Source organism: Pinus tabuliformis, chromosome X (genome assembly GCF_031772625.1).
Source record: "Pinus tabuliformis cultivar Carrire ecotype Pingquan chromosome X, CPIR1, whole genome shotgun sequence".
Taxonomy (NCBI): domain Eukaryota; kingdom Viridiplantae; phylum Streptophyta; class Pinopsida; order Pinales; family Pinaceae; genus Pinus; species Pinus tabuliformis.
The window spans coordinates 972,452,748-972,480,114 of NC_142308.1; the positions used below are offsets into that span (position 1 = coordinate 972,452,748).

Consider the following 27,367-nt stretch of genomic DNA (forward strand, 5'->3'; position numbering starts at 1 on the left):
GATCCACAAGTACTCGAGAGTCAAGTGCTTGCAGGGACGTTGTAACATCTAGGTTAGCCCAGTGACCTGGACTTGTCCTGCAAGTCTTTGTTAAACGGTAAACCCGGCAAATCTGTTAATGCTGGTTGTGGGGTGCGGGGTGCTCCGTATATCTGTGTATGTTCGTCAAAGATCACAAATAGTTTGCCGAGAAAATCTCAACCTCCCTATAGTCTTTACTGTCCTCCCGGAAGTTCAATAGGCAAGAGAGAAAACATTGTTATAGAGCTCAGAAACTCGAACAGAAGGTGTAAATGTAGTTATTCCTCTAGAAACCAAAGCTTGGATGTTAAATACCTGTATACACACGTACGACAACTAAACCGAGTAACCAATTCATCTCATGATAGGTAGATCGTATTTTCATAACAAAGAGTGGCTTCTATTTATGCTATAAAAAATATAAATATATATTATTTATGGCATAGTCTCTGCTCTGGGTGTATATACTTTAATTGGAGTATAGTTGAATTCCAAGTTTGTAGATCTTTCTGAAGGCTATGACAGAATATTGGCTTATAAAAAGGAGTGCAGTCCCAGAAAAACAAGTAAAACCATTTATTCTGCTACAACCTAGAGATACTTGTAGCCCTGCAGTTTTCAATACTGCATGTAAATATTCGATTATATTTGGTACGAAAGCCCAAATATAGATTAGCCAACAATAAATATGTAAGAATCATCACCAAGGTGGACATTTTAACAGCCAGTCACACATTCAGTTCCTGCGAAACAACACCTACCAGCATCCAATGTCACATGGTTCGGGTTTGAGTTTGGATTCGGTAATGATTAGGTTCGGTTTAAGTTTAAATTTTTTTATGAGGTTCACCATTAGGTTTGTCTATATACATATATATATATATATATGAGGTTCACCATTAGGTTTGTCTATATATATAATGAATTACAGGATAAAATAGTAAGAAATAAACATCAAAATGCTATCACGGACATGGAAACTGCAAGGATAAATTACAAGCTTGAGTTGTGACATGAGGTTACGAGTTTTGATTGCCGAACCTCAAAGGTTCGCCAAAATTCGAACCTCGAGGTTAAAGTTCGACGAACCTTGTGACATAGCCAGCATCGCTTCCTCAAATAGGCATATATCTGAATACCAAGAGCAGATGCACTGAATGATGGGTAACAAGTACCTGATCACATGTCATGGTTCAAGTTACATTATGGCTGCAAACAGAAAAAGCAGTCCCTTGATCTTAGTCCCACTTCTGCTAGATAATTGATCTTTCCATTCATTTTGATCATGCTTAATCCCGCAAATATCCATCACTGTTTATGGATACAGACAATAGACTGTAAAGCCCATGTTTCCTCTTAAAGGGTTATAGAATTTTTAGATAAGAAAAACCTTGATCTTCTAGCAGCACCCTCGCATTTCACTATGTAGTAAAAGACCATACCCAAGTAACCTACAGTTAACATGCCCGGAACAGTTATCACATGGAAGTTAGAAGTATAAGTACGGATACTGAATTTTTTGTTTGAACATAGTTACCAAAAAGTTGAAAGGGAAGAGCACTCCGAAACTTTACATTGCTTCTAATTTTTCGTTCTTAATGTTCTTCCTATTCTGAATAGATAGTCTTCATGAATGGATACAATTTTCAACACAGTAACCCAGATTAAATATTAATGAGACTATAGGATAGTTTTGCTATCATTATTAAGTAGCTATCAGGTCCTGCAGATTCCTACATATTAAATCAACAAAACAACATAGGAAAAAGGAATTAGAATTCAATCCAAATAAGATGCAATTCAGCTAAGACATAATTTTCTTAATGCTAAAATGGAATAGATGGGCCAATATATTTGCAACTTGAGAAAAATAAAAGAGGGATAGAATATATCAAATAAAAGCGATTATTACATAGTAATAATAAAGCCATAAGCCTTAGCATTGGATTTCATATAAATGCATGATTTGTCAGTTTCTTTATACAACACAAAGCTAATTTTTTATCCAACAAATTACATCAAAAGCACACTATTTCGACCTAGTTCCGGTAGAATTCCAATATTACATTCCAGCATCATGCTCCTGAATGTCACAATGGTGAACAGCTCATGTCCTTTTTTGAACGCTATTATGCACCTTGACCCGATGCGCAGAGAAGAAAGTAGGACAAGCCGAAGAGAGAAGCATGCATTTTGCTCTAAAATGAGAGAAGAATTGGATTTGTGGATGCTGGAGATTCATTCTTGAACTGTCAAACATGTATATATTTGTGTCCAGCTGTTTTCTGCTCGAATGTCTTCTTTTTGGGGTTAAGTTCTAAGTCATCTCCAATTTCTTCCATTACCTTTGCATCTGCATGCACATGCCGAGTTGATGCCCTAACTGGAAATATATCTTTTCTATGTGGTTGTGCTGCAGACATCTCTTTAACTCTTGTCCCCATAATTGCCAGTGCAGAAGCACTTGAAGTTAAATATTGTCTCCTAAACTGGAAACCCTTCTGTGAACTAGACTCTAAAAAGCAGCCACAGTCTAGTCTTCTACTTTCTTTTGTCCAATGTACACTCAGTTTTTCTACTGTCACCTGACCATTCATTAGTACAAGATATAGTCAGTGACCCAAGAGAGGAAGTATTAATGTCGAACGAAACAGTTGCAGTTCAAGTTCTCTCCTAACAATGGCTCACTTACTAAATCTGTCTGCCCAACGGAGTGCTTCCACCGCTGCAGCCACATCTGCGGCCTACAATCCTTGCCTGCATTAGATTCATTTATTATAGCTGCAGTGTTGGCATTAGCTGCGTTGGTTGGTGCATGCTTTTTATGAGTACACCATGTTCTCTTTACACAACTTGATGTGTGTCCATCCGCTTCAGATATTTTCAACTTTACGTGGTCAACATAATCTAATTCAGCTTCTCTTTCACGAGATGACACCAGACACCTCTGTAAAGTTGATCCTGTTTCAGCAGATGGCCTCCTAGCCTTTAACTGGTGAAATTCATGACAGTCCAAAATTGTTTTACCTTGAGAGAAACCAGTGTTGTTTCTTGGAGATTCTGGCCTATTAGATTGAATCATGGCAGAGATCTTCTCATCCTTCATCAATTTTCCTTTGCCATTGCCATCTACTACACTCTCTATTTCTTGTGGATCTTTAGATGTAAACTTGAAGGCTCCTTGCTGAACCTTGGGATATACAGATGAAAAGACAGTCTGACGATCAGAGAAGCGAGAAAATGCTCCTGTGTATTTTTCCTGCCAAAGAATTCAGACAGATAAAGATGCCAATTATTGCATGAATGTCACTATCAAAATGGAATACAATGATACATTCTTTCTGCCAGCTTCAACCTTTAATGTAATAGAATTGAACACATCCAAAAAAAATACCATGGATAAATGATAATTAGATAGATAATTTGCATGAGAAAAAGAAGTGTTTGGGTCATTAGAGTTAGTGACACTCACCTCTCTGAAGATGCAGCTTAAGCAATGCTACAAATTTGTTAACTAAGAATTCTTGCAAACTCCATTGCCTATGAGACCCAAAACCTCAACAATTTTATTATAAAAGTCAAATTACTGCCCCTGAAAATGGCCCCCCAGCGAGGAAAATCACCAGTCCTATACAAATGAAAGTTTATGTAAAAAGTCCTCAGCTACTCAATAAGTCAATTTCAAAACCACAGAAAGAGAGATACTACTGCTGTTACATGAGGAGCTCTTCCTGGATTCAAATTCTTTCTTGTTCCCTTATCTTCTATTCCTGTTCAAAGTCTATCCCTAATTGTCATATCTCAAGATTAACCACCAGTACGTGTCAAGATGATCTGATCCTAAGCCATAAAAGAGAATGCAAGTCTAATGAAACACCTGATGAGGCCATGAAAAAATTTCTTAAGACTGCCTCAACTTGTAGATTCTTTCTGGAACCACTAGACATTTTTCCACCCTTTGACTTTTGTGAATCTGGACCCAGTTTCACAGTAACCAGAAAAAGCATAATAGACCAACAAAAATCACTTTTTAACCAAAAATTATTAGTTTGGACTGAAATAGCATCATGGTATGAGAATGGGTATGGTAGACCCCTGTATCTAAACTCTAAAGTGAGGAGTTGGAACTTGGGACTGCTCCAAGAAAATTGAGTTTACCTCTTCAAAAACATCCAGGAATATTTATTCAGCTACCGACGCATCTATCAAAAGGACAGAACCTAGATATCTAAAAGGGTACCGAGCTGGCTTCTCAGCTTAAAGTGAGTTGTATGGTAACAGATCTCAATCTCAACTGTGCTAAATTAACTATGACCTACAGGTAATGGAACCAATATTTTTTCTACTCTTAGATTGCAAGTGACATACAGCTGGACTTAGACTGGTTCATAGGGGTCACGCCATACCCTTTAAAGGGGGTCTATCCTTCTATAATAAGCAGCAAGTGATCACATATATACTTCTCCATCACCTACACATAAAAAGGGGGAAACTTTTTGCAGGCAATATAAATAGCACACATCTCTGGAGCCAATTCTAGCTCTCTGCAGAACAGAGGAGCCATGAATGGTTCCTACTTCTAAGGAGTTGCAGGTGGTTTCTCGAAGGATAATTGGCCAAAACATGAAATATGTATATTTGGCAGCCTCACATCTTGCATTTTGGCTAATTAATTCCAGAAACCACCTACAACTCCTTAGGATAATAAGGCTAAATTTATCAATGTTAGAATTTTGGGCATTAGACTCAATGAGCGCACACACCAGATTTGGTAACAACTTCCTATTAACCTTACACAGCTAATGAACTGAAATACGCTGATGTGTCTAACCAGAAACAAACTTAACACTGGAACTTATAAAACCATCAATCAGATCATGCACAGTAACACAAAAATTCATCCCCAAAAACAGAATTCTTATTAGTCCAACAAGAATCTAAGGCTCCCATACCAGGGAAAATGGCCCTTTTACAATGCTCAGTAAAATACCAAATTGCACTGGAAAACTTAGAAAAACCTTTGTTTTGAGTCTTGACCCACAGAAAATTACTTAAGAAATAACAGCTGAAGGGGAACCTGCAACTTGGCCTCCTAGAGATTATGGCTGCCAGGAAACTCAAGTGCTGAACTGGAATTGTCCCCAAGAAAAACTCGGCCTCCTTGGAGTACTCTCGGTCGTCTCTCCCTGCTCACAGCCTGTCTGGCAATCATACAGCCTGTGCACCTGTCATATCGACCCAAGGAAACAACTCAACCTCCAGAACAAATCGGCCCCTCAGCTCAGTCCTTCTCTTCCCACTTGGCTTCCCTTGAATTTCTCCGGAAATCTCCCCCAACAATTCCTCCTCAATCTTCTTCAATCAACTAGAGCCTCTTGGCCCGCCACAAGCCCTCTCGGCCTTCTCGGGTCTGAGGCCTACTTAGCCTTCTCCTCCACAAGATGCTCTCTTGCCAACCACTTTCCACGGGCCCACTCGTGCCTCCTCAAGCCCTCTCAGCCCTCTCAAGTCTAAGGCCTACTCGGTGTTTTCCTCCACAAGATGTTCTCTTGCTAACCTACCATAGGCCCTCTCAGCCCTCATAGGTCTAAGGCCTACTCAGCCTTCTCCTCCACGAGATGCTCTCATGTTGACCCCCTTCCACAAGCCCTCTCGGCCCTCGACAACTCTGAGACCTACTCGACCTTCTCTTCCACAAGATGCTCTCTAGCCAACCACAAGAATAAATCACTTTTCCAAAGGGTGTTGAGTTATCAAAATACCATGGGTCTTGTTGTCGCTCAGATTGTACAAACACTGTGCGACAATAACTCAGGTCGGGGGTTGTCACTTCGATTCCCAACCTCTCTGTTCTAGTTCTCTCTCAGCAGGAAGCTATCGGGGGTAGTCGCTATGGATTATGAAAATGCAAGACTTGTTGGTAACCAACAAGTCCAGGAGACGGGATTGAATGGCCTAGCCACTTGGTTGACTTTAGCAAGTTAATAGATTAGATTGAATTATTTATGAGACCAATGCCTTATGGAGTCAACTACTTGCTTTAGATCGATTAAATACCAGGTGACCAAATGAACAACTGTTGCTTAGATGCTTTGCTAAGAGCCAATAGTTAAAAAAAGTACTAGAAACTAGAAAATACAAGTAAATCTATTATCTACTGCTTGACCCTCTTGCCATGAGAAATTTCTAATTTTTTGTCTCGTGCTTTATTGGGAGTCTCCTCCTACATAATCGAACGGCCTTGGTGCTCTTGAATAAATACAAGTTCCATACCCTAGTACCCTAGGTGCTCTTGATTATTGGGAGTCTCCCCTGTTGAAGAATCTAGGGCAGTCATGTTTAATAAGATTCTTCTTGCCATGATAACTATTTGTGAGGTACCTTTAATTTTTGTTATTAGCACATTCTTCACTTGTTAATATTAGAGTGTGTCTTCTTAGTTCATCAAATAGTTACCAAAACAAAAGAGATAAGAACACAAGATGTTGGCTTTCTACCAGGGCCAAAACCTCTCACTCTTTGAGAGGAAAACCCGCACAAAATTCTTCTTATGGAGATTCCAACTGACAAATACCAAGACCATGACCCTTGACCTATTAGGCCACTCCAAGACCAAGACACCAATCCTCTTCTTTGTCACTGTTGAGATCATCATCATCACTGTTGCTTCATCGAGGTTATCATTATTGCACCACAGAGGTCATTACAGTTGCTCCATTCCAGCACCTTCATTGAGATCATTGCTGCTCTTCTGTTGAGATCATTGTTGCTCCTCCATTGAGACTTTCACCATAACATCGAGACCTTTATACTAAGATATGTATATATATATATATATATCTTCATCATGCTCATGACTGTGTCTTTATGATTACTTCTATGCCCAAATTATAACTGCACCTTAAATGTATGTCGAGACATAAAGTGATACTTTAAGATCCTCCTCTTCACAAGAATACCAGGACTGTAAGGTTGCTTCTTAGTATGTCGAGACAGTGTTCATTAGGACTGTGAGGAGGCTGAGACATCACCTATGTGATACCCATCCGAAAAACACAAAACCATTACACCACTGTAGTCATCTGAAATATTGTATTTATATGAAATATTGAACCACCGAAGTTTCAGAGAATCCGAGTTGTTGAGCCTGTAATTACTCACTGTAATCACCTACGAAGCTGCAGAGGTATCCGAGTTTGCTGCACTTCTGTAATGCAAATTTCAAACCCTGTACACATCTGAGAATTGCAGGGAATCCGAGTTCCTGTAACTTCTCTTTTGCGCAGACCCTAGCTGGGTATTTATATCCTCCATAAATGAGTCAACGTGTCATGTTGAACGGGTGTGTCTCCATAGGTGAGCCCGACATGACTTCTTTTGCTATTATTTTGATGTCGACTTCTTCAAGAGGGATTGTGCTTGTCTTTGGAGGGCTTCTAGACTTTTCTATAGACTTGTATACTTTAAACATAGGCTCAAGAAGAGCTTCTTCATACATGACATTAACTCTTTGACTTATTAATAAATCCTAAGGCTCTCAATAGGAGCCACTATCAAATAAACCCCTTGCTCATGAAATCCATGCAGCAAGGCATACAAAAATATTTTTATTTCTTTCATTTCATCATTTACAAAGATCATGTCATTATGAAGACCGAACCTAGTTATAAACACTCCCTCTTAACTAAGGAGGTATTCATAATGGTACTTGGTCATTCTCAACCTGAAGAATTTCTCATAAGAAGAATCGAATCGGTAACCAATCTGTATAGCATCATAGTAACCAACATTGTTTCCACAGCAAGGCCTTGACTAACAATTCTATCTCTCATTGTATCAGAGCACAATGTTGGCGAGACCAATGATTATAGACACCTTCATCATTGTCTCTCAAGGTACATAGCCACCCGGGTGTTCATTGAGTATGACCTTCTAGGGCTATTCTTATCTTGGGTTCCCAGCCCTCAAAGAATATCGGTCCTCTTGCCTACTCTTGTCTTGGATGCCCTACACATCCTCAAAGAACATCGAATGCCAGATGATTACCCAATCCTCCATTCTTTCTTCCCAAGTGAGGACAAGAATGTTGTGTCTATCTCTCCCTCTCAACTAGGGAAGATATGCCCATCCCTGTAAAGGAATGTACCCAAGCTCCCTCTCAATTAGGGACTTGTCAAAGCTCCCTTTTAACTAGGGACTCTCCTTTTCAATGTTACTTGGGAGCAGGAGCGAAAACGGGAGCGGGAGCGACATTTTCAAAAGATCTCGGTTTGGGAGCGAATCCCGGAGAGTTTTATATATATATATATATATATATATATTTATATTTTTTATATTTTGATACATATATGTCAACAAAAACATGTAGAATAATGAATTAGATATAAAAAACATAAACAAAAAAACAAAAAAAAAAAAAAATAGATTGAACCATACAACAACAATCATCTAGAAGTTATAATCTTCATCAACCACGTCCACAAGTTAGTTACATAGTAACATACAACATATTGAGTCTCATGATTCATCAATCATAAAGTTTCAAGCTTTCAAAATTCAATATGTAACATTTATCATCATTGATCACCAAAGTCGTACTTGTAAACTAAGTGTAACCATTACAACAAATAATATCTAACATGAAATGAAATGTTATAAAATGAAATGAAATGAAACAACTTTCAACTTTCATGAAGCATCATATTCATAATTCATTACTAATGAGTTATAATTGCCAACTTCAAACTTAAATTGTCATATATTGTTTAAAAAAATATCATAATAAATATGAAAGAGTCAATAGTTATAAAAGTTACTAGAAACTAGAAAAGAGAAGTAAATCTATTATCTATTTCTTATGCTTGGGCCTCTTGCCACCACGAGAAATGTCTAATTTTTTAGTCTTGTTGGAAAATCAGGGTCTTTGTCATTAATATCACCCTCTAAGCATTAATATGCAGAGGTATCTTTGTCATTACCTCTGTATCTGTATAGGGATCTTTGTCATTAATATCACCCTCTAAGCATTAACATAAGATAGAACAAGCATAGCATGTCAAGTCAAGATTTTGTTTGAGTGATGCGTACATTTTTAGGAGGGTCATGATAGAGGATTTCGACAACCAATGTCAGTAACATCAAGGTACATAGAGGGTTGGTGCTCTTGATTAAATACGAGTTCCATACCCTAATACATGACAATATTCAATTGAAACATTGCAATCCCCCAATCCTGAAATCCTGAAAAACTGATAAGTTTGCTGGACTTTGAATGAAATCTAAAATTCTACTTTCTCCATATGAAATCCAATGAGGCCAAAACCACTCTCAAACATCCTGAGTCATTTCATGGTAATGTTAAAAATTTAAGTAAAAGGATGAAAATGAATATTAAGGAGAATGTCACTTTTACTTTAAGAATTTATCATTACCATGAATAGCATATCAATACTAGGGCCTAGACTTGATCATTAAGCTGCCCCAATCAAAAATTATTTGTTTCTTTCAAAAAAAATTGCATTTCAAACATTACTACAAAAAAAAAAGCAAAAAAGGCAAAACGCTTCCGAAATCGCTCCCGAAAAGGCAGGGAGCGAATTTTTGGGAGCGCGCTCCCGAAATCACTCCCATTTCGGGAGCGCACTCCCGACCCGCTCCCGCTCGAAGCGCAGATTGGGAGCAGTAGCGGGGGGGGAGCGCTCCCCCGCAACTCTGCTCCTTTTCATCAGCAGCTTCTTCTTTCTGGGTCCTTCAACTGCTTGATCAATTTCTTTCCTTAATGTCATGAAATTCAGTGGTGCTTCTTCCTTGTAGAACATTAGCCATCCATCACTTTCCTTCTTGGTTCGTCATGTCATTCCTTTTTTCATGGAAAGTGGCCTTCTTGATACATATCTGGAACCTTCATCATATGGCTACTTCTTCCTCATGATGTTTCTTTTAGGAATTTCCATCCACCACATGAATGCTACTTGTACTTGTACTTACAACTCTTGTGTCAGTATCCCTGCATGAACTCATCCAGATATTATTCAAGAAATCAAAACATAACATTAAATCAAATAGTACCTTACGAGATGGCTCTTCATCATGACATCTTCCTGTAGGTATCAGCATCCTGCATACATGTTGACACATATCCCAAAGATATCCATAGTCAAGGGTCTCCATATTTTTCAGACTTTTATCAGAGTCTACGTATCTTTCCGAGAGATTTCTTAGTCAAATCTTCTTAATCCTTTGGATGTTCATTACCTTCATCATGGTTGCATATTTCATGATCTCTTCCTTCCTCACACATTCCATTCCCAGGAGCTTTCAATCAAAGTTCCTTAATTGTAGTCAACCACCTCATACTTCATATGAGGACATATTATGTTGATTTCATCTAGTGTGATTTATGCCTTCATCCTTTCAGAGGAGGAGATCCTTTTTCTCTTGATCATGCTTCTCAAGATAGAAGTAATGATCCATGTTACATGCAACCATATGACATGAATGATGACATTATAATATTAAATACAAGCATACATACCTCATTTTAACTTTAGGTCATCTAGGCTTCTTCCAGCGGCTTCCTTGATTGAAAATATCTTCAATCCCTTGATCTGCTTCATTTCTTATGTCATCATACCATCATCTCATGAATTCCATAAGTTGGATTTCCTGATGAAACACTTGCTTCCTCTCTAGATCAGTGAACCCTCCGATGAGGATTCCTTCAGAGAATCTTGAGGATCTTGCATATCCCCATCTGGAAAATGTTTCCTTTTTTACTTGATGTATGATGAGCCTTGTCCTGGATGACTTCTTCCTTTCCTGCAATGTCTAATGAGGTTCCCAAGAGCTATATCCTTCATGTTTGACTGCCATGGATTTTGTCCTTCATGATTCCCATGGTGATGTCACGAGCTCTTGTTTCTAATGCTTCCATGATGCCACAATGCATCTTATTATCATGGTCATATCTATAACAAAAGATTTAGGAACTTATGATAGGACCCTTTTGTGAGGGATACCATCTCAATCATAGTAGAGGTCTGTTACTCCCTCTTTCCTTGGCCCTTTTCTTCAACTTCCTCCATCTTTCCGATGATATGAGCTTCTTTCCATAATCTTTCCATAGCATTGAATCTTAGCTATACTATTTTGTCTTGTTTGAGGACCAAACTTCCCTTTCCTTTCTGCACATGTTTGAGTCCTTTAACCTTCAACACTTTTGCCCTCAACTTGTCCTTTTCTATCTAACATAGAGACCACAAGTTGTTGAATGAGGTAACTTTCTTGTCATTTGTTACCTTGCTTAGTTAGTGCATTTCAGAACAATGATAATTATCTTCTTATCATCTCTCCCAGATCTCCCAATTGAGATCTTATGAAGATATTCCTTCATTCTTTGATACCTTCAATCATGTCTAAGTGATGTAACGTTCTTCACTTCATTTCAGAGAGTATATCTTCTAGCATTTCATATATCTCTTTTATGTCTTCTTTCTTGCTACATAGGGATGAGAGGACCTTAAGAGTTCCCCCTCATGAATTCAAAGGAGACCTTTTTCCTTGATATGTTCACTGACTTCTCTTATCTATGAGGATTATGACAATCCTCCTTATTCCATGCAAGGACCTTCGATGACCCATCCAACCTATAGATCTCATTGCAATCATGAAGTCATTTTACCAAATTGATTAATGAAAATACTTACTTGACATGTGAAGATAAAATATTCACCTTGATCATGTTGAAGATGCATTGATGCTTCCTCCGGGTGATCTTCGAGTTGATGTGATTTTATTGTAGATCCTTGCTTGAGTTGAAGAACTGAAATCCTTTTTCAAAGATCTCCTTTGAGACACTCTTGCACAGAATTGTAGGCCTATAATCATCATCTGAAGATTTCAGAAGGGAGTTTGAATTTGAGCCTGAGGTAAGCTATCTGAGAACTTTAGTTAATAATCCAAATTAGTCTTACTATAGGACTTAATTGTCTTGTTGTAGATTGTCTCCTTCAATCATTGATGTAGGTTTTGAAACACAAATCCATTCAAATTGCTTGGATGTTGATCCTTGAAGGTCTATTTTTGTTGCCCTTCCTTTGACTTTAGCACCTTAGCTCCGATACCATGTTGAAGAATCTAGGGCAGTTAAGGTTAATAAGATTCTTCTCACCATCATAACTATTTGTGAGGTACTTTTAATTTTTCTTATTAGCACATTCTTCACTTGTTAATATTAGAGTGTCTTCTTAGTTCATCAAATAGTTACCAAAACAAAAGAGACAAGAACACAAGATGTTGGTTTTCTGCCAGGGCCAAAACATCTCACTCTTTGAGAGGAAAACCCGCACAAAATTCTTCTTATAGAGATTCCAATTAACAAATACCAAGACCATGACCCTTGACCTATTAGGCCACTCCAAGACCAAGACACCAATCCTCTTCTTTGTTACCGCTGAGATCATCATCATCACTGCTGCTTCATCAAGGTTATCATTATTGCACCACAGAAGTCATTATAGTTGCTCCATTCCAACACCTTCATTGAGATCATTATTGCTCCTCCATTGATACTTTCACCATAACACCGAGACCTTTATACTAAGATATGTATATATATACCGAGATCTTCATCATGCTCATGACTGTGTCTTTATGATTACTTCTATGCCCAAATTATAATTGCACCTTAAATGTATGTCGAGCCAGAGAGTGATACTTTAAGATCCTCCTCTTCACAAGAATACCGAGACTGTGAAGTTGCTTCTTAGTATGTCGAGACAGTGTTCATTAGGACTATGAGGAGGCTGAGACATCACCTCTGTGATACCCATCCGAAAAACACAAACTGTACTCATCTGAAACACTGTACTTATCCGAAATACTGAACCACCAAAACTTCAGAGAATGAGTTGTTGATACTGTAATTACTCACTGTAATCACCTACGAAGTTGCAGAGGTATCTGAGTTTTTTGCACTCCTGTAATGCAGATTTCAGACCCTGTACACATCCGAGAATTGTAGGGAATCTGAGTTCCTGTACCTTCTCTTTTGCGCAGACCCTAGACGGGTATTTATAGTGGTTTGTCCTCCATAAATGAGCTGACGTGTCATGCTGAACAGGTGTGTCTCCATAGGTAAGCCGACCTGACTTCTTTTGCTATTATTTTGAGGCCAACTTCTTCAAGAGGGATTGTGCTCGTCTTTGGAGGGCTTCTAGACTTTTCTATAGACTTGCATACTTTAAACATAAGCTCAAGAAGAGCTTCTTCATACATGACATTGACTCTTTGACTTATTAATAAATCCTAAGGCTCTCAATGGGAGCCACTATCAAATAAACCTCTTGGTCATGAAACCCATGCAGCAAGGCCTACAAAAATAATTTTATTTCTTTCATTTCATCATTTACAAATATCATGTCATTATGAAGACCGAACCTAATTACACTTTCTTCAACATCCCCCGCATAGAGGGCTTGGTGCTCTTGATTAAATACAAGTTTCGTACCCTAGTACATGACAAAATCCAATGGAAACAATGGAATCCCCCCAATCCTGAAATCCTGAAAAGAAAAAAAGGATAAATCTGCTGGATTTTGAGTGAGATCTAAAATTCTACCTTTTCCATATGAAATCCCATGAGGTCGAAACCACTCTCAAGCATCCTCAGTCATTTGATGGTAATGTTAAAAATTTAAGTAAAAGGATGAAAATGAAAGATAAGGAGAATGTCACGTTTACTTCAAGAATTTAACATTACCACGAACTCCATCTCAACACTAGGGCCATAGGCTTGAACATTAGGTTGCCTCGATCAAAAAATTTTATTTCCAATCTTCAATAGCTCCCTCCATCACTCCTGAATAGCCAGGGAGCGAAAAAAATTAGGGAGCGCACTCCCTAAAAAAATTTCACTCCCAATGCGGTCGGAGAGCGAGTTCAAGGGGGAGGGGCTTGTGGCTAGGGCTCAAGGCCTAGATGGGCTGTTAAAATTGGAAACTAGGGCCAAACTCCATGTGGGTCATCTTATTTATGGAAACTGATATTTTTCTTGGATCCCTCTCATCGAGAGGTGTAGGATTGATCTAAAGATCATTCGATTCCGATAAGTATTCATGGAGTTATGAAATTATTTGTGTTATAAGACAATTCGTCAAGGTCGACCAGCAACCAAATAACCCACACATGTGCTCAACATTGTAGTATAAAAGGAGATGACTTGAGAGTCATTTCACACACACTTCTCTCTTGATTTCTCTCCACTTGTCTTGGGTTTTAGTGTGAGAGAAATCTAGGAGGAAGTAGCCCTAAACACAGGAGGAAAGGAGGCTAATCTATCTGCCCTAGCCGCAGTCCTAGCCCTAGCTTCTACGCATAACCTAGCCGCAGTCATGAAGAGATGCCCTAATTCTCCACGCTGTCCCAAGGGTAACCTAGACGCAGTAAGGAAGGAGTCCTACGCATGACCTAGGTGTTGTCCTAAAGAGGTCATGGACAGCGTGAGAATTTAGGGACTGTTTGGAGGGTTTTTCAGGGGTCCGAAGTGCAGGAAGGAGGGTCGAAGGACTGCTCTTGGAGGCTGAAGCAGAGAAGGGAATTCTGGGTTGTTTGAGGGCCAAGTGGAGGGGAGGCAGACCCTAAACAGGCAACCGCAAACTTGTGATGCCTTGTTGTAGCTAGCCACAAGCATATAAGGCAGGTCGAGGTTGTTAAAGAGGGCTAGACTGCCCAGAACCACAGCAAGAAGGGTCAGCCTCCTAACAAAGGGCAACCACACTCCTTAACAGTAGATCTAGGCAGAATTGAAGGCTGGAAATGGGACTGTAATGATACCCTATCTAGGCCTACGTGGCAGCATAGGAGTGGACCTCGGACAGTGAGTTGAAGCATGCATTTTAGGTGCTTGGTGTGTGTGCAACAAAGGTCTGTGGTAGGCCACTCCAAAATAGGCCAGGTGGAAGTGTTAGGGGCTGCCATATGCTCACAGCAGCATGAGGAGGCAGCCATCTACCTTGACTAGTCATTAAGGTAGTTTAAGATATGTTGGGTTGTTGTAGCAATGGGACAGCAGCAAACATGGTGTTGCAAACACAAATGGGACAGCAAGCAATCATAGGAGCAGCAGTCACTTACAGTGGGACAGCTAGGCAATGGTGCTTGTTGGAACAAGGTAAATAGGACAGCTAGGTAATGGTGCTTGGTGTCGCAAGCAATCATAGGAACAACAATGCTAGTAGTGTGACAGCATGGTGCAGCGATACCACATGGCAAGCATGGTGCAGCAATGGCACATGGGACAGCAAGTACATGGTGCAGCAAGGTGCAACAATAGTACTTGGGACAGCAATGATACTTGGTGCAGCAAGTACATGGTACAGTCATGATTGGTGAAGCATGATGAGATGCAGCATAGTGATGATGGGTGCAGCATGGTGCAGCACGGTGAGGTGCAGCATGATGATGAGGAGCAGCACAACGATAGGTGCAGCAAGGCGATGGAGTCACCTTGGAGAATCAGTTGAAGCAGCTTGTCTTCAACTGAGTTCAGCTACCTCATGTATCATCCTCTTAGAGATGATCTATGATTTTATTAAATAAGTCAACGTGTTGACTTCTGTTGTATATGTACTCCCTCTCTCTCTCTCTCTCTGTTGAACTATTGAAGAACATATAACAAGAATTGATCAAGGGTTTCCCCACATTTCGGTTTGTCCCTGGCTAGCGCCACATCTTGTGTCCTCTTGTCTTGGATTGTCTTCTGCGATTCTATCTGCAATTTACTTTAATGCTAATGTGATTGCTAATTAGGAAAAGATATTGAGCTAACTGTGAAAATTGAAATAAATTGCTCTAAGCATAGAACATACCTAAAATTAACATGGGCCCACAGCAAGGGTGGAAGAAGCACTAGGGCTTTGACGTCAAGGCCCAAGAAGGGTTGCGTCTTAAGGAAATGAGGCACTAGGGCCTACGGCAAGGGGAAAGGAGGCAACAGAGGGAAGAAGAGGGCTCACGAAAGGGGGAGGGGGCTAAAGGGAGGCCCTTAAGGCCTGTTGTTTGTTACCCACCATTTTGTGGGTGATATCCCTAAGAGAAAAAAAAAATCTCGAAGATGGTCCTCAACCGGCAGCCCCTTGCAGCCACCAACTAGTTCATTGTGCCATTTCTCCACCATCTAAGCCAGCCATGTGGTCCCTCGCCCATCTTCCATGATCATATGTTTGAAGGTGGACCTCCCGAACCTAAAGGTATGCCTTGTCATTTGGTAATTGAGTATTTTTGTTTCCTTATCATGGACACTTATGGGCATGGATTAATGGGGGGATTCGGCAGAAAGAAAGGGTTAGGTACATGCCTTGTCCCCTAAACCCTTTTTGGATATTAACCTTGCATTCTAGTCTCATGGGATCTCTTTTACTGACCATTTGGCTTTAGGGATGGTATTTCATGGGAAACCCCAATTTTGGTTGCGTGGTCACGTGCCCTTATCTACTTATATTATCCCCTTTCCACTCATTATTACTCCATTCATCATCTCTCCCACCTGGGTCCACATAGGGTTAGCTCACCCCTTCCCCTTGCCCACACCTTGGGTCATGGCCTGGAATGATGCCTGAAGTTTGATGCAGTTAAAAAGAAAGATAAAAGCATATTTGGCCACATTCAACAAGAAAATGTACCACAAAATGCAAAAGATGGTGGGGACAAACACATTTAGCACATGGGCAAAAGCCAATACATGAGCTTTACCCCATCATCATGGCCATCGTCCTGGTTCCTACAGGTTCTATGAACCTCCTTCATCATATAGGAACCCATGATTGTCCCATCCCCTGATGGGCAATGAACCACCCTACCTTAAAAAGAGGTATTCATTGTTATATCTTATACATCATGCTCTTACCCCTTGAGTCCCGAGCAGTTAATCAAAGAAAATCATAAAAAGGCAAAAGGCATATAAAAAAGGGTGGAAAAATTAAATTCGGGGCACCTCATGTACCACAATTGCTCCCTCCTATACATTATACACCCAAGTGTGGGCTTCCCTCTTATTAGCTACCATTGTACCCCATCATGTGACCCAGGACTACCCCTTCTCATCCCTTACTTCATTAACCTATTTGTCACATTCCACCACGTTTTGAAGGATTTACCTTGAACATATTATCCCTTTTAGAAGTAGAAACCACCTAATAGGATTCTTGGTTAACCCCATTTGGAGTTTAGGAGACATTGGCACATCCTGAAGCCCATTATGGAAGGGCAAGCCATTATGAAGTCCCCACCTATGGTCCATGATTGGTAAGCTCATTTACTCGATTTCTCTAATGACTTGTTGTACTGGAAGGCTAGGGGACACATTGGATCTTATGCAAGATTGCAGATGGTCTCCATCTTGGGTTTGGTCTCCCTATACGGGGTCCTAATCCTCTAGAGGGATACATTGGCACATGTAGGGTGTGTGTTGAGAGCCATGGGTCTCCACAGTAGTAGACAACACTCCATGGATCCCCGAGGATGGTCAGAGATGCTCGAGATACTCCCCTTAGACGAGGAAGATGCACTTGGTTCATTTCTGCCCAACAGGCCCCACAGATGTATCATGCACTTGGCCGCTGACCTAGGACTTGTAGGACGATGTGGCATCCCTTGCAGATGATCTACAAGCATCTTCGACTCATTTGGATACCCATGAGGTTATTGTTGTGCCCCCACACCCATTGAAAGCACCACAGGTTTAATGTTTGGAGAACAAGGGACCAACCCCTTGTCCATCACTTTTGAGGGTCCTACTCCATTATGGCACCCATGGATATATCATTAGGCCTCTTAAAGAACCCTACGACATGCATAGATTATTATTTGACCTCTTGAGAGGCTTATTCTTTCATTTATGAGCTAGTTTGGTGACTTGTCACCAAAAGTTAGATTATTAGAACATTATTTTATTTTTGGGGCTTATGTAGGCCAAGGAGGCTAATTCAAAATCCTCATTAGTGTATATATACAAGTGAGATGAGTTCAATATCTCATCATCACCTTGGATTGGATCTTTTCTCTCTCTTGAGAATTTCGCACTTTTTCTTAGAAGATGAATTGGAGCTTTATGGATGAACTTTGATGTGTGGATTTGGTCTATCCTATCTTGGAGCTTCTCACTTATCAAATTGTGGATGGTTGGATATATTTTATTACATGTATGTACATGATTTTAATGTTATTCTTGTTTTACTTTGTCATATACATTGAACTGGGATTTTTGCTATTTTTAGGGCTAATTGTTGCATGCATTTACTTCTTAAATTATGCAATTTTGCCTCATTATAGCATCTCTCAATGTATGGACCATGTAATGTGAATGAAATCTCATAGGGGTAATTCTATCAATGAATTTATCTTGACAAGCCATCACCTTTTGCACATCAAAGTATAAAAGCTGCAAGATTGCGTCTCTTTGACCTAAAAGGCTAGCGAAGTAGTCTTGAGGCCTCCTTGACCAAGAACCAAAGGTCCTCACTCATAATCATCATAAACTCCATTCTCCCAAGATTAAGGCAATGATCTACCAAAAGGTGGTCACCTTAAACCAATTTCTTTCACCTTTTCCTAGGTCTAGCCAAACTTGGGTCACCTAGGGCATCATTTTCCCAACAAACTAGCCCTCCAAAAAGTTTGATCTCCTAGCCCCTCCTACGCTAGTGTTTCCTCAAGACCTCCTCCAAATTTGAGGCCATTCCAACAATGGAGTTCTGATAAAATCCAAGCACTAGCTCTGAGATCAAATTTTGCTCTAGTATCCCCAAGGCTAGTAACCTTATGGGATCAGTTCAACACCTTTAAGTGAAAATTCTTTCTTTGATCCTTTCCCCCACCTTGTCTAAGTAAGAACATCATTGGTTTCCATACTCTTTCCTCCTACCCTAGACCGGGTCCACTTGGTCCCGTGTGGGCCCGTTCCTTTGAAAAGAAAATTCTTCAAGAACCATCCGCGATACTAATTTCAATAAGTATTTTGGGGATTGGGAAACTCTTTCACAAATCATATCCCCTAAACGTAACCCTCGAATCCTCTCATTCCTCTCCTAAAAGACATTGTACCTTGCTTAGAAAGCAAACAAGCTCTATTCTTCAACCTCTTCTGGAAAGGCATTATTTGGGTCACTCCATATCCACTTATTGATTTATCCTTCATTGGTGACTCCATAATATACCGGGTCTCCTTCCATTGATGAAATTCTGTAAATAGAAGGGAGCCTTAGCTAAGGTGACAGTGGGCTAAGTCTCCATTTGTTGCCCTTGGTCTAGCATTTGCCCTTTAGGGATCCCCTTTATGTCCACTGCTAGTTTGAGCGGTAACACGACCAAGGCTAAAATCCCTAAAAAAGGAAACCGCAAGCCTTTCTCGTCCTGCGACTAAGGGAAGAAGCCCATTAGAGGTTATGGCCAAGCCCTAATGGCTGCCGCTAGGAGGCTAAGGCCTCTAGAGAGATAGACGGCTCCCTAAAAGGAAATTTGAGGCCTGTAAGAGAGCCTAGAAGGGGCTGGCTAGGGCTAAAGAAGAGGAGGCAAGGGTTGGACGACTCACAAAAATTTTAATAAAATTTTCTCCACGAATTTGTTGCGAAAATGTTGAATGCTTAGCCTACAAAATCAAATTTGAGACTAGATATTACCCTCAAGGGCCTAGATCTAGCTCAAAACCCCAACAAAAATTCTCTTGATCACCTTGAAGCTTATCTGCACAAATGAAAATAAAATTTCCCTAAAACCGCAAATATATACAAAATTCAAAATAAACCCCAAACCCCAATCGCTGCAAAACAAGGGTTAGAAAATTATATATACAAAATGTTTACAAATATACAATGCTTGTAAAATAAAAAAATTTGAGAAAAATAATTTTTTGAATAATGACAATGGACCAATGTATTTTCGAAAGTTAGAGTATTGACCACAGCCTTTAGCGAAGTAAAAAAATCATATAAGAATTCCCAGAGCCCAAACAAGGTCAACTCTTCTCCAAAAGTTGTGAACTTGGAGCCCAAGGGTCGGTGTACCTGCAAATCTCTATATATTTCCTCAAGCGGACTTGTTAGTCATATGGTGAATCAGATTACCTAAGATAAAACCAGATTTTACCAATAGAATTCTTTTATCACTGACAAATGAAATAACAAGCTTATAAAAAATTTGGCACAATATAGGAAAGCACATAACCAGCACGTACCACAAATCGATGGACAAAGAACACCATGAACTGAACCCCAAAGTATTTTTATTATGACATCAAACGTTCCCAACAGAGCAATAACTCAATACCAGCATTAAAATTTACTTCAAAATCATTTTGATTTGAGAAGCAAATGGCCTTTAATTTATAGAGAAATCCTCCAAGTGGAAAATAACAGCTAGTTGGTTTGATCCCCGTCAAAATAATTTTGACCGTTGATAATAATTTGTATCATCTTTCAATCTTTGCCATCGAAAATATTTATTTTGAGGAAATTTTTGAATTTCTCAAACCCATTTTTTATTAATCCAAAAATTAATTTTTTTTAATAAATTTCCTCAAAATTTCGACTTTGACTTAACCACCAAAGTCCAACGGCTTCATTTTCCTTAAAAACTCTATTTTTGCCTTGGTGGGGGACCTCCAGAAATTGATTTCTTTTTTACCCACGAATTTTTTGGTCATTTTCCACTTGGAGAAAATCTAAAATTAATTTTCGACTCTAAATTAATTGATTTTTTGGCTTAAGATTTTATTCTAATTTAGCCAGAAAATTTAGTTAATTAACACAAGAGAGGATTAATTATTTTTCCCACCCTCAAATATTTTAGCATTGGGGTCTAATCTAAGTATGAGAGACCATGCACTAAAATATTTTTTTCATCAGATATTACAAAATACACCTATACATATAGACCCTCAAAATAATTACCCAATTCTACGACACAATATGATCTAGTAGACCAAGTGATCTATAGTAAAATAATTCAGCCAAATAGCTTAAATTATCCCCAAACCACTTTTACAAAGACTCAATATAACACTAGAACTCACCTAAGACTTTGTCAATAAATTCCACCCCAACTTTGGGGTTTAAGCTTGAGGAATAACTTTGTTAATTATCCGTGTTTAGAAACACATCTAATGTGATGAGGTTAAAAAACCTCCTAGGATGAAATTTGGTGAGGTTTACAACTCGAATTTGAATGGGTTAAATTCATGAAGGTTCAGCCTTGAGGTTCGACGAACCTGAACGAATTTGAAAAAAAAAATTGAAGTTCGTCGAATTTCGAACCTCAAGATTCCAATTCAGCAAACCCTGTGACATAGAAAGTAACTAAGAAAAGAAAATTCCACTCTGAAGTGTGTGCTTCTTTGAAACTGTCCAATGTATGTCGTGAGGCCAAGTGAGATTGGTTTCAAGTTAAAACTATGAAGCTGGAGTGTGTGTAGAGTCAAACCTTGGCTTATGCAGGATTCTGCCAATGTATTTAACCTCTTGGTGTAACTATTGTAACAAAAAAAAGTAAACCAAAAAAAGGAGATGATATCTAGATTGTATGGAATCTAGATTATATTATGTGCTCAAGCAGCATCTGGTCCTGGCATATCCATTGTAAGGCATATGGCTGAGTAAGATTGCTTGTGTTAAGGATGTGGATTAATAGCAAGCATTTTCGAGCTTATGTAGTAGATATTTTCAATATTTATTATTTAGTATAAACTAGTGTTGAAAATATCGATATCGACAAAATATCGGCGAGGGTCCAGAAAACATCTTATCGACAATATTAGCGAAAATATCGGCAAATATCAGCAAGCATAAAAATGCATACTATATTCATCTTTTTCAGATTTTTAAACATATAAAGCAATAACAACATGAAATAAACACATTGGCACATAAATATGAAGAAAGCACTAATATATATGATGTCAAATAGAAATGATACATCAAAGGCGTTACCAAATCCTGTTGATCCCTGATAATTGTCCAATCAAGGACTCAAATGTGGAGAACCAATACAAAATAACATCACATATATAAAAGTATCTCATGCATGAGTTATATGTAGCAAAACAAATAAAACTAGCAGTTATCTATTTGAAATCACTGCCCTCTCCCCCCTTTACGGGAAAACATGATGGGTTGTTTGCCAAGCCTGCCCCTAGTAGTAGAAGGCCCTGGCCCTGCCTCTGCACCTAATGTCAAATAATGAGTGCTAGGTATGGAGCTGTGCTCTCTTATATCTATGGCAGATGGTGCTGATGTTGGGAGCCTCCTCCTCCTCCTCCTCCTCGTGGTTCTCCTCCTCCGAGTCCTCCTCCTCTCGTTGCCCCTGTTCTAATGGATCATCTAGCTCTAACCACAAAGGCGACTCCTCCAAGATGGACCCCTCAGACTCCACCCTCCATTGAGACAATACATCAATATTGTCTAAGGAAATGGCATCTGGATCCATTGGTGCTTCTATTTGCTTCACTCTAAGTCAGATATTGTAATGCACATACACTAAATCATTGAAGCGTGCGAACTTCAACCTGTAAGAGTGTCAAGAAAACTAATGAGTATTGACTCTTGACTGTTGACACTTAAAGGTCATAAATTAAAAATTAAAAATTACAAATTACAAAAGTGTAATTGCTCAACTAAAGGCTGGAGCTCAAAGTTATACTTATTGCGCTTTTTTGCGTGTATTTTCTCAAATACACTCCAATTGCGCTCACACCCTGAAGAGCTACATGTCTGACTAAAAATTCTTATGGCCAATTTGTACAAATTTGATAGCTTCGCCACCAAATATCTACAACAAAATAAAGAAATAAAAAATTCAAAAACTTAAAACATAATTAAACTTTCAAATAAAAGTTACATAATTGAATTTTAAAAAACTAAAATTATAAGTAAGGATATTCTAAATTGAAAATTCTAATTTTTAATGAGTGATGACTTGTCACTTATGTGGCATGAAGAGGGTCCTTTCCCTAATAGCGTCATCAAAGCCAAATAGGCCAACACAATCCCGATAAAACTGAATATCGTGATTGATTTTGCTACGAAGCTCAGGATTAGGTACCATCCTATGAATACAGGAATGGAGCCCTTCCATCACCTCAAAGCCGCATTTGAATGAAAATGTGGAGTTGAGAAAGAGTGTTGCTGCATGAATGGGTCAATGAAGCATCCCTATCCACTGACTATCAATCACATCCCATAACATCATATGCCTATCAAGGCCGGCAGAACCCTTGTCTGCATAATAAGAACGAATGGTCTCCTTGGCCCTATCCATGGCCTCATACAAATAGGCCATTTTAGGCTTCTCCCCATCTACCAATCTCAAAACCTTTACTATAGGTTCACTAACTAAGCATGCTTCTTCTACTCCATGCCAAAACGTGTCAGAGTACACCATTTTTGCAATGGCTCTCCCGTCCTGTCTCTTGTTGTATCTACAATTACGCCAGTCATCAAACACAAACATTTGCTTCAACTCGAACTGACATCGAAGCAAAGACTGAAGAGTAATAAAGTTTGTGGCAAAACGTGTGATCGCAGGACGCCGCAACTCCTTGTTTCTAGTGAACCTCCTCATGAGGCTAAGAACAAAAGCATGGTTATAAATAAACTTGGGGACGCTCCTAGCCATATCAACCACCTCCTTGATGAATGAGAGTTTCCCCATATCCTCAAGCAGCGAATCGAGAAAATGTGATGCACACAGAATCTAGAACAATGTGCAATGCCTCTCCTTAAGGATCTTGTCGACAGACACATAATTAGTTGCATTGTCTGTGATCCAAAATGGATTTAGTTTTGCCTCCATATCAAAGCCTTCAAATTCAGATGAAAGTGGGATGAAGTCAAAGTGCTCGACGAGACGATTCCAACAATGCAAACGGCGCGTAAATCCGAGTTCGGATGAAGAAGTTAAGGCTAGTGAAAGTTTCAAGGCAAACTAGGGCAAAAGTCAAAAGGTCAAAGGAGTCCAAGGAGTCAAAGTCAAATAGGTCAATGGTTAGCAGTCAACACTTACATCAGCAAGACACGTGTCGTCCCAGGAATGTGCCACATGTTTTGGATGACATCCACAGGGAAGGTGACATGGTAGTTTTTGATTGGTTCACATGGGCCAATCCAGTGCTGACACGCAGCAGCCCAGATTTGCCCAATATTGGCATGCAATCCCAAAATTTTGGGGGTCAGGGAGGATCGAACCCCTGACCTCCCGGAAACACTGAGACTTTGCCGGATTCCGCGCACCGATCGGGTACAGTTTGAACCTTGGTAACTGAAGGAATGATATGGTATTTATTGTTTCGGGTTGCTGACCGCCAGAAAAGGGTCAACCCCATGACCGTCGGTCCCTTAAGCATTTGTTGTTATCATAACCGCCGGACTACACCATAGTCGCTATACGTATTAACCCATAGTTCCGAACCATATCAAATGAACCACATAAATCTCGACAACAAACCATATCATATCGTATAATATATACGATATATATATTACATGCGATATAAAACGCTGGAGTGTCGGGCGGGGGTTTCGACCCGTTGACCTCCCAAACTATATATGCCTTCACAACAAAGCGCTTGCCAACACGCCAAACCCACGGGCTTGTCAACAAGCCGCTGCCCATTCTTTTTAAAATCCAGTTGCAGGTACAGTCCACCGAGGAGCGCGCGGTTTTCCAAAGCGGTTTTTACACGTAAAGGTGGTTTTGCGTAGCGGAAAGGCGGTTTTTGCAAGTGTATGGTGGTTTTTGACTTTTCAGGGGGGTCTGGAAGTCACTATGGCCAAATATGGTCGAGTTTATACTTGTTTGACTCGAAATTTCGAGCCAGACGCGGTGGTGATGTCCATTTTCTGGTTTGAGACTCTGTTTTTGAGCTCATACCTATAACAACGTTTTGAAGACAAAATAAAGAGGTCAACACTGGAAGCGAAAGGACTAGGAGACGTAGCCAGAAAGTCTGGTGAACTCCTTTATTAAATTTGGTTGTGTTGATGTATTAAATGTGTTTTCAATTTGCTTAAGTGTTTATGTTATTCGCAATCTTTTCGATCCGTTGCACTAAGTAACATAAGCGAATTCACACATAGTATATAATACCTTTTTCATTAACGGATCAGTGTATTATGACTTGCACCACATTCTGCACACCAATCTCCCGAATGAACCCATCTAACAACTCACATATCGTTGTTGTATCTTTGATATGTTCTTATGCATCCACTGATTTAATAAACATGGTACCTTTAGGACAATGTACCGAGAAATTTAGAAGGGTCCTACCCTTCCTACCTGTCCAACCATCAAACATCACTGTGCATCTAGAAACTTCCCATGTTTTTTTCAACTCCGCCAATCTAGAGTTGATGTCCTGCTTTTATGCTTGAAGAATTGGCTCACGCAACTCCTCATATGTAGCACTTTTGTACCCTGGGCCCACAACAACAATAGCATCACACATTGGCTGCCAAAATGGATTGGTTTTGGTGACGTTGAGAGGTAAGTCGCTCTAGAAAAAACACCTCCCCATGACTCTATCTGCTTCTTGTTTCTCCTTTTTTTTAACAATTGATTTTATGCCAGGTTGTGCTCCATGTCCTGTTCGTGGAACAAAAAATGATGACCTCGCACTAGCAGTAGCAAGTGATGTTGTGGAGCCCCTCCCACTACCCTCAGCGTCAAAATCAGAAGAATCTCGAAAGATCTACCTGCACGTTCAACCTTGTTTCTTTCTGTCTCTTCCTTCTTTCTGTCTTTGTCATCAATTGCTTCAAGAGATTTTTGTATAAACCCCAGACTAGAAACTGTACAAATCCCAACATCATGTCCAGTGAGTCTAGCCAGATGGTATTTCAATCGCGTAACCCCTCTTGTCATCCTGGTCCGACACAATTTGCATGATAGATATGCCCGATTTGTCCCACCATCAGGCTCCCCATACTCCCAAAATGGGTCCAAGGCTCTTGGCATATTTGAATTTTGTAGTGAGCTAACTCAAACGTAGGGCACCAAAAAAAACTTGGAATTAATAAGTAATAACCACCTCATTTTACAAAATAATTTTTTTGCTACATTATTTGCAATGTGAATTCAATGAAAAATCATAAATGACAATAAGAGGGTGCATTTGAAAGTTAAAAAAAAAAAATGGATTGTGCTGTCCAAATATGGAGAAAACCCTTGCAATTGCTCATGGGCATGAAAATCATAGCAAATGGGGTGAAAAAAAAAGACAAAACAAAAAACAAGAAAAATGTTTGTAGGCAAATAGGCAAGCAAGAATAACCCTAAAACTATCAAAAAATCATTAACATAGGGGTTTATTTGAACATACTTGTTAATGGAAGAAATGAAAATTGTCTCACTATTCTTCAATCTTTGATCAACAAAATATTCGTTGTTGGTGGCGATAATGGCTATTCAACCCTCGAATCCTCCTTGGCAGCAAGCACAACGCTCTCCCGTTCCTTCTCCAGCAATCAGAAAACAAAATGAGTGAAAAAAAATGAATTCATCCTTTTCTAGCCGCAGTGGCGAATTTTTTCCTATGCCCGGCGATATTTGCCATCGTAGAGCAATATTTTCCCGAGATATCACCGATATTTCCTCGGCAATATCTCGTCTCCCCGAAAGTATCATGATATTTCCGAATCTCGGCAATATTGTCATCACTGGTATAAACAGCATCTTTAACTGCTTATCTGGGGAACATATTACTGAGACAAAAATTAACATAATGGCTTTTGAAAGACACCCCTCTTATTTTCTATGACATTCTTAAGGCCTCCTCCAGAAGATTTTTAAATCTTTTGGTTATAATTACCCATGAAAGTTTCTCTTAATTTGTTAAAACATGCTATTGCTCAGGAGTCAATGAGACTGCCAATTTATCGGTTACAAGCTACAATGTCTTCTGTAATATGCATAATATAGGAACAGTCTACTTTCCTGGCATGAACCTCAATCAATGCCAGCTTGCTCTAATATCTGATAGTAGATACTCCTGGTTGAAGGACATCCATTTTGGGTTTGTGGATTTAGTTCATCAATTGGGTAATGTTCCCAAGCATATTGAGTACTAAAGCCGCTGTTAAATAAACTCAACAAGCAAACAATTTTTTGGTCTGGGCATTCATAGTGGCAAATAACCATAATAAGTTATTGTTTATGCCAATCGTCAACAACCACTAGGGTCCAGGTTAACTCTTTCCAATAGCCTTATATTTTATGTTTAATTCATGGAGCCAATAACTATATCAGGTATTGCTGATTCCTCAAGCTGGAGCCCATCCATGTCATTTACTTTCAATTTTTT

The 27,367-nt window shown here is 39.4% G+C and overlaps 1 protein-coding gene across 1 annotated transcript in view; it reads right to left on the minus strand.

The window, feature by feature from the left end:
- Window positions 1-2,523: 2,523 nt before the first annotated feature.
- LOC149142971 (uncharacterized) overlaps window positions 2,524-27,367 on the minus strand; it is a 36,027-nt gene continuing 11,183 nt past the window's right edge. The window contains exon 3 of the mRNA XM_089446298.1: window positions 2,524-3,280. Within this exon, the coding sequence (XP_089302424.1) occupies window positions 2,657-3,280 (624 nt within the window). The 3' untranslated portion in view covers window positions 2,524-2,656. The remainder of the gene's footprint in view (window positions 3,281-27,367) is intronic.